General features: G+C 45.4%; 1 protein-coding gene across 1 annotated transcript in view; it reads right to left on the bottom strand.

The window, feature by feature from the left end:
- Positions 1-3610: 3610 nt before the first annotated feature.
- Positions 3611-8639, bottom strand: part of TRIM33 (tripartite motif containing 33) — a 42478-nt gene continuing 37449 nt past the window's right edge. The window contains exon 21 of the mRNA XM_027695374.1: positions 3611-8581. Coding sequence (XP_027551175.1) covers positions 8369-8581 — 213 coding nt within the window. The 3' untranslated portion in view covers positions 3611-8368. The remainder of the gene's footprint in view (positions 8582-8639) is intronic.

Raw genomic sequence — 8639 nt, 5'->3', positions numbered from 1 at the left:
TGTGTCCAATGGCAGAAGGCTGCTTATCCAGAGCACTCCCTGCTTCCCAACACAGCTCTGAATTACCTGCACCTTCCCCGTGGTCTTGAGCTGATTAAACCTCAGGTGGGCAGATAATCTGTCTTCATTTACAACACAGAATTCATCCTGAGCGCAGTCCCTGGACCATCCTGCCGGGACTTGCTGCTGCAACATCTCCTTCCTTTGGAAACATCTGGGCCAGCAGAGATAAAGAACTTACATTTGGGATTGCCTGGAGGCACAGACAAGTTCCAAGAGGAAACAGATTATCCAGTTTGGAATTTTGGACCTTGCTCTGCAGTCAGCAGCCAAAGCCCTGCGAGATCCAGGGCACAGATCATGTTCTGCACCCGGTGGCAGCTGCAGAACTGCACTGAACACGGCTCCAAACACAATTCTAAAAGAATGGGGGTTCCAGCTGCTTTCAGAGCTCACTGTTTCCTGACAGGGAAGTGATCTGAAGCAGACACACACTGCCACACAGATCCCACAGCTTCGGCACAGCCCAAGGGCACATCCCAGCCCCATATTCCCACCTTCAAAAGTGATTTCCAAACACTTCTGAGCAATTCTTCTGCCACAAAAGGCTTTTGTGGTTATGTTTGATATACAAGATAAAAAAATAAAGATACTGTCACCAAGCCAGGTGCTGGGCAGGTTCAGTTGGGGTGGCTGCATCCAGCCCAGCTCAGTGGCCTCTGGTCCCTCAGGGCAGGGACACCTTCCACCAGACCAGGGTGCTCCAAGCCCCATCCAGTCTGGCCTTGAACACTTCCAGGGATGGAAGATGAGCACCAGTGTCAGGATGAAGCAGCAGATTCACCCCTGAACACCCTGCCAGTTCCTTGGTGAGGGGTCCCCCAGGCACCAGCACCCTCAGCTGAGGTGACCCAGTGCTCTGTGAGTCTTGTTTGATCTGCTCACTAAAGTTCTGTGCTAAACGTCCTCATCTCTGATGTGTTAATGAAAGGAGCAGGAATTTATATCCCTGTGTTTAGTCCCTGCTAATTTAGCAAACATTATCCTAGTTCCTAAGCATTAACCCACCATGGAGATCATCCAGCACTTTGCTGCAGTGCCAGCCCATGGAAAGCATTGGAAGGGAATTTGGCAAAGAGCAATTTACTCAGTGTTCAGTGCTCCATTCTGCACAATTTGCTCCACTAACATGGAGGAAAGGACAGGAGAATGGTATGGAATGCAGTTCAGCCCCTGTGAACCTGCTCAGTGACCCAGAGAGCTCAGAGGGTGAAGGAAATTAATAAGGAGAAAGAAGGCTCTGGAAACTCAGGCTCACCATCTCAACCCTCAGAGAAAGATGGCACCAACTCCAAAATCATATACATGTCTACAGAGATATCCACATCCCTGGAAGTGTCCAGGGCCAGGTTGGACAGGGCTTGGAGCAACCTGGGATACTGGAATGTGTCCCTGCCCATGGCAGGAGGTGGAATGAGTTGACCTTTAAGGTCCCTTCCAACCCAAACCACTCTGGGATTCTATAACAGATGTGAATTCTGCAATGGCAGCACGGGGTTGAACAGTTTAGCAGCAGTTTCTAACTCTTGGTAGAATTTTGGGATGGGAAGAGGAAATTCAGATACACTCCCCTGGAGGGGAAATAAAAATTGGCAACGGCATTGCAGCAGTGAGTGATGGGGTGAAGAGCTCAGTGTCACTGGAGCAAGGCAGGAGAATTAAAGCCTGGATGGTAAAGGAAAAAAATCCAGGCAAGCCTACAGAGGGAATCCAGGGGCTGAGTGGAGTCAAAGAGAGGAGCTGAAAGCAACAGATGCCAGTCCAGCCACAAGGGCCAACACCAACCCACCAAAAGAGCCAGAGCAGATGGGCTGGCAGAGCTGGAGCAGATGGATGGCAGAGCTGGGAGTGCTCTGAACACAGCGAGGCAGCAGCTGGCAAAGAGAAACAAAACACCCCCCTGAGAACTCACCACTGCTCCTCCTCTGCCAGCAGAGTCCCGGGTCCTGCTCCAGAGGGGTCAGGAGGGTGAGCAGGGCATCCAGCCACCCATTCACATCCAGCACACGCAGAGCCAGCACCACCTCGTGCTGCCAGTGCTTGGTCTGGCAGCAAAACCCATCTGAAGTGCAAGGGTTTAGTTTCAAACCACCTGTTTCTTTGCTGGTGGTTGCAGAGGCTGGAGAGGCCACCTGAGTGCTCTGGGTGTTCTTTGTTTAGGAGGAACAGATCTGTGCTTTGGTGAAGGCAACTGAACCTCTTCTAGAACACAGCTCTCTCATCATGGAGCTCCTGTGACACTGACCCACCACAAGCACTCAAAGAATAAACAAACAGTGAGAGAAAAATGCAAGTTAGTTCTGAGCTACAGCCTGGAGGTAAATGCTGATACAGAACAGACCTGCTTGGACCAGAGCCTTCACCAGCTGCTCAGGTTATGGAAGCACAGACACACCCCCAAGCTGGTTGGCATTCCAGGTTACCAGGCCTGTCATTGGTTGCAAAAAAATCCTTCAGAGGTAATTTTAGCTTAGGCGAAGCTCACACTACTGTCTTCTTGCAGGTCTGCACGGTCAGCTGGAGCACAAGTGATGCTGGTGCCTGAGGGAGCTGCAGTCATTTCATGATTCCTTAAACCAGACAAGTTCCTACTTCCAATTGCTGAGCTGCAGATGAACTGGGCCACAGCCCAAGATCTGTGGCCTCAATTCTGCTTTTAGTTCTGGTAAGTCAGGAGACTCCTCCAGTAGTGACATCCACACAAGAAAAGGGATTTATCAGTGGTGGGGAGCAGCTCGAGGCACACACCCCAAACTGCAGTTCCAAGGTGGAGGAACCCAACAGCATTGCATGCCTGCAGCTTTTTCACTGCATGGAAAAAGAGGGTGCAGGAGCAGCCTCCTCATCCTCCTCTTCCTCCTCCTCCCTTCCAGTGCAGTTGGACCCCAGGGTTGTGCCCTGGAGTTAAAATCACCCACACGTGGTGTTGCTCCATGGATCTGGTCCCTGACACACCAAAACCTTTATTAAGCAAAGGAACACCCTTCCCCTGGCCATGCCTTCACCACAGCCCCATCTCCAACGGGGAGAACAATGAACCACGTCCAGAGCAGGGTGTGACAGAGAGGGCAGGCGAGGTGTCACCCCAACGGGTCACACAGCAACCCAGTTCAGCTCCCTCTTCATTCTCCTGGTGTTTACTGGGGCATGGGCAACAACCCCTCAAAACCACCCTCAGCAGCATTGTCAGCTCTGTTGGGAAGCATCTCATCCCATCTCATCCCATCCCACCCCACCCCACCCCATCCCACCCATCCCACCCCATCCCCACAACTGCAGTCCTTTGGGCTGCACACCTTGAACTGTCCCCTCCCATTTCAGGATGAGCAGCAGCACTAAAAAAACCTGAGAAACCTTCAAACCCCCGTGTTTCACACCAAGGTGCCAAATCATTTTCTGTCTGGATGCTGCAGCCCCAGCTGGGCACATCTGAGCTCCTGCAGCCCCATTTTCACCCTGTTTCCACACTGCAGGTGTCAGAAAAGTCTTTTGCCAGATGTGAATCTGTATCTGATGATGTGCAAAAAAAGGAAAACTCAAATTGAAAGAGTGATTTTTCGGATTTAATAGAAATAACCAAACCAAAATAGGTCTCAAACAATGCTTTAAACTGAGCTAATACAACTTCTACAGCACATTCCAGAGCACTTAACAAGAGATATTTACAGGCAGCTAAAGTATTAAATAACCAGGGAAAGAAAAATTTCATTTTTTTAATTACACACCAGCAAAAACCACAGGAACAGAACAATTAGAAACGATAACTTTTTTTTAAAAAAAGTTAAATATGATGATTCAGATAATACAATATCACAGAAACAGCACTTGGTTTTTTTGAAGAATCATATCAAAAGATGAGCCAAGTCTACTATGTGCAAAAAAGAACCAGTTCCAATACTGGAAGCGTTGAAGAATCCAAGAATGCCATGAATTTAACCCTTCCAGGAGTACGTTTACATGGAAAACAAGCTTTGAACTGCACAAATCTGTATAGGATTATATACATGTGTCATGGTGTTCTGAACCTAAAAATCCTCCCTTCTGCAGGCCAGTAGAGGTGTCAGGGGAGGTCACTCCAGACTGAATCCTGCAACAAGTCCAGCTTACAAAGTATTTCAGTACCTCTCCTTGTAGAAATTCCATAAATTCTAAAGACAGCAGCCTCCAGCTGTGAGATCACTCGACAGAAAAGGCCAAAACTGCATTTCAGACATTTTATAGTTCACTTATAACAAAGATTCCCAAATTAACTGTGATTTTGGAAAGATAATTCAATCCTGATACATTAGCAAGCATAGGAAGTAGGATCCCCATAAGCAAGCTGGAAGGAGATGGAAGAGTTTCTTTACACACACTTTGAGAAGATAAAATAAATCACATACCCAAAGATACAATCTGTATGTTCCATCTGAAATATGTCTATGCAAACTGTGGCATAAACATTTTTATTTTAAAAAAGTACCTCCATTATTTGCTCAAACACCTACTTCTTAAAAAAATATGGAACTTCCCCCAATTTTTAAAATAAAATGCCACACTATACTGTCAATAACTGCTGCACACTCTGTTTTTAAAAGCTAGGCTTGGTGATAAGCATACAAACTTCCCTATGAAATCACTACCCAAAGGAAAGGATTCCTGTCACGCTGGCAGGCAGCAGACAAAGCACTTTTATTGCTTTTTCCAAGGAAGAGATTGAGAAAAACAATTAAAAGCCAACACCATACACAGAGCTTCAAAATACTGCTGCCATAACCCAAACTTTTCGAGGTCAGCCAACAAACCAGGTGATGAAACAGAAATTTGGGCTCATTTTAAGGACTTGAGCTCCGGTGCCTTGCAGAAATGTTTATAAAAGATTTCACTGAGCCAGCACAAAGTGACAGTCAAGTGTCACAAGGACCAGCAGTGGTGACGTCCCACACAGAGGAACAACCTCTCCACATTGAACTGAGCATTTCTGTTTGCAGAAGTTGGGGGGAACATCCTTTTTTTGGATAATAACTCTGCCTTCTTATGCCCCAGGCCACTTAGTTTCAGGGCATATTTAAATAAAAACCCTGAACCCACTCAGCTGGTGGAATTAGCACTAGTCACCAGGAATTACATGGACACCTCTGAGGTAATTGAGAAGCCCACACTGTGCACTTTTCACTCCTATTTCAAAAGCAAGTTGCCTTTTACTTCGTTGGATTAACTTAAACCTCAGGGTCATTTACAACAGAAATCGAGACACGAATTTTTACGAGTGTTTTAAACGAGAGCAGAGTTAAACCAAGGGCCAGACTCCTCCTGCCCCCCTATTGGAGCACTGGGATCACACCAAGGGCCTGGCACTGTCTTTTCCAAGTTTTCCTGATGTAAGTTGTGCTCTGAATCCCCGGGTAAAATCACTCCCACCCGTTGCACACACAGCACCGGGCACGGGGAAGACGCTCCGAGAATCGGTGACTCATTAACACAAACCCGTTAATTTGCTCCTGAACAAGTCACACACAGTGAGGCACCAAAAACTGCTTTCACTGAGCAAACCCTTCCCAGTTCTGTGATGAACACCCAGCCTACAGGATGAGGAAATGGATTAGCAGAGCTTATCTACCCTTTCAAGTATTTTCAAACAGAACTTTGCTGCTTTCAAAATCGTCACTGAATTGTTGCTTTGGGAGTTCCAAAGTGAAGGGGGGGGGAAAAGATTCATAAATAAAAGATACACTTGAGATTTCTTGCACACATTCAAAATTCCACATAATCTGTGGATCCCCACACTGGGGGCCTGGATGGAAGGACCAGTTCTGGAGGGTTCAGTGGGATCTGTGCAGAAGAGCTCGGACTCAGTGAGGCCAAGCTCAGCTTTACTCCCGGGGGGCAGAAGCTGCTGACCTAGAGCTGGACAAGTTTCCTGGCTGTTGTAGGGAGTGAACGATTGGAGAGGCCACCCCAAAAGAGAGGCTGTCCCAAAACATGGAACATGTGCTCGAGGGTGCGGGTGGGAGGCAGAGGGTCCTGTTCCTGCAGCAGCCGGGGAGCACGAGCCTCCTCCTTCCCACTCTGCTCCCAGGGGATCCCACCGGGCCCATCCCACGCTCTGGCTCAGGCTGGGGGGCTCTGCAGGATTCAATCCATGGCTGGTGCCCAGGGAACAGCTCAAAAGCTGAGGCCTGGAGGTCCAGAACCCAAAGAGTGTTAAGTGCTGTAAAAACGGGGACCCCCGATTGAAGAGAATTCACAAAAATCTTATTTTCATGATAATTTTAATAATATTCCTTTTGCAAAATGAAGCTGAGAAACTAGAAATGCATAAATAGGCAATACACAGAGCCATGAAATGATCCCTTGTCACTACCAGTGTCCTATTCACACACGTCAGCCTTTCTATGGGCAAAGCTTTTGCTCTTTGTCAATTTAAGATGTTGAAATGGAATTCTTTTTTCCTCTTCTTTTCACGTACAAACTGCTAAAAATTAAATTTAAACCATCACTATCGTTAATGTCTGAGAAATGGAAAAAACCCCAACCAGTTTAACTGTAACATCTGAGTGAAGAAGTGAGCTTGAAGTCACAAATACCTTCAGTCCCCTCATTTTTTTGTGAGAGGGGGAATCCCAATGTACAGACTCGGTTCTTTTGAAAAGCAACCAAACCTGAAGTTCTTTGTGTAAAGACTGCTGAGAGCAGATCTCAAATTGTGCTAAAATATTTCTCTTTACCATTATGGTAAAGTGTGTACAATGTCACAGGAGTTGCTGAGGACACCAAACCCCCAGGGATTATCACAGAATTGTTGTATTCACACAAATTATGGCAAATTTAGAGTCTGTCAACTCGAGCTCATCTGATCACATGAATTCTTCACCTTACTTTAGCAAGAGCGATGTGAAGGCCAGAAATGACATTCATTATTTCTAGTATTGACTTCTGTCAGGAAAGAAAACAACTATTCAAACTATAAATCCTTGTGCTGACCCTGATTTCACAGGGATGAAGGCAGTGTCCAAGGGGAAGGCACAGCAGAGGTGCCTCAAGGCTCACTGAGGGAATTTGGGAAATTGTTCTGTTTTCACTGTTTGACCAGAAACCACTCAAAGCCAAATCCTGGCCTGTGCAAGTGGGTGGACAGGTAACCCAAACTCAGACTGATTCCAATCCTTCTGGACATTTCGCTCACAAGCTGCTTCTGAAGAAAAGTTCTGAGAAGTAACTCTAAGAAAAATAAGACAGAACCTCAAAATGAATGCAATGTTAGAAATAGCATATATTACAAATCTTTTCTTGATAGGAACAATCAATAAGAATACATATTAGCTTAAAAACAGTTCAGCAAATGTTGCTGATCTGCAAGAAATCTCAATTCACTATTTACAAATAAGACAAAGTGAATACAGGAAATTTTACACATTTGGTAGTTAATATGTTATTGTTTGCCGAGTGGTCTATTAGAAACTGATATTTAGGAAGACTGGAAAAACACCCCAACCAGTTATTACCTCTTCAGTCTATATTTTAAGTACAGAAACTAGAGAATGAATACTGGAAAGAACATTCTGCCTCATCAGGGGGATCAGGGACAGATGACAACGCTGAGACTTCTGCCATGAACTCCATTAAAATGTTCTGGGTACAGGATTTTAATAAATACACCTCATCCTACTGAAAGAGATTGTTGCCACCAGCTCAGCTCCTTCTGCCTGTCAAAACCTCACATTCCTGCACTTGCCAATTCAGAACAGTTTAATGATATTTTTCTTTTTCCTTTTGCTACACATAAAATGGAGTAAAGAAAGTAAAATGTCAATAATTGATCGACACAGAAGACCAGTTATTCACAACTCTGCTGCAATGAGATGACCAAAGCAATGACCAACACACACTTGAGTTCACACAGAGAGGGGATTTCAGGGACTTTGCTCACAGTTTACAGTGCAGTGTAATGCAAGATACAGTCACTGTATTGGTCCAGTCCTGCAGAACGTTCTCCTACACAGTCTCAGCTGTACATGGAACATCTCTTAGCAAATCTGCTTCTCTTCAACATTTCCTCCACCTCTATCTGTGAGACCAGGATGAGTGTGTCCCCTCCATCAAGAAAAGAAAGGATCAAGGAAAAAAAAAAAGACACAAACCACCAAAAATTTACAATACAGTTTTTTCCCCTTTTGATGCGAATGTTTCTCTGTACAAGTGTTTTTTGTAATCTAATACTGTTTAAAAAGCTACCAGCTTCTTCAAGATGGCCACTGTAGGCATGATAATATTCCAGGAACACTTAAATAACAGTTTTTACAATAAATTTCAGGTCCATATCGTTAGATTACTTTATATGCACTGGTCTCTCATCTGATTTTAGGCGTTTTCTACGTGGTTGTATAAAATCTTCATCGGAGTCCTCAGTTATTTCACCATCATCCTCTTCCTGCTCAAATTCAGGCAAAGGCTGGAAGGTCCTGTCTGGGTAGATCTCTGAAAGTTTATCTTCAAAGTATAATGCAACTGCCTTCCCTGCCTGTGCTACTTCTGAATCAGCCTGTGGATGAAAGAAGACAGGAATATTCACCTGTTGGAAATGCACATCCCTTCACCAA

This window comes from Neopelma chrysocephalum, unplaced genomic scaffold (genome assembly GCF_003984885.1).
Source record: "Neopelma chrysocephalum unplaced genomic scaffold, ASM398488v2 Primary Assembly neopelma1_100, whole genome shotgun sequence".
NCBI classification, from domain to species: domain Eukaryota; kingdom Metazoa; phylum Chordata; class Aves; order Passeriformes; family Pipridae; genus Neopelma; species Neopelma chrysocephalum.
The sequence above is the reverse complement of the archived record's forward strand: the minus strand, read 5'-3'. Positions and strand labels throughout refer to the sequence as shown.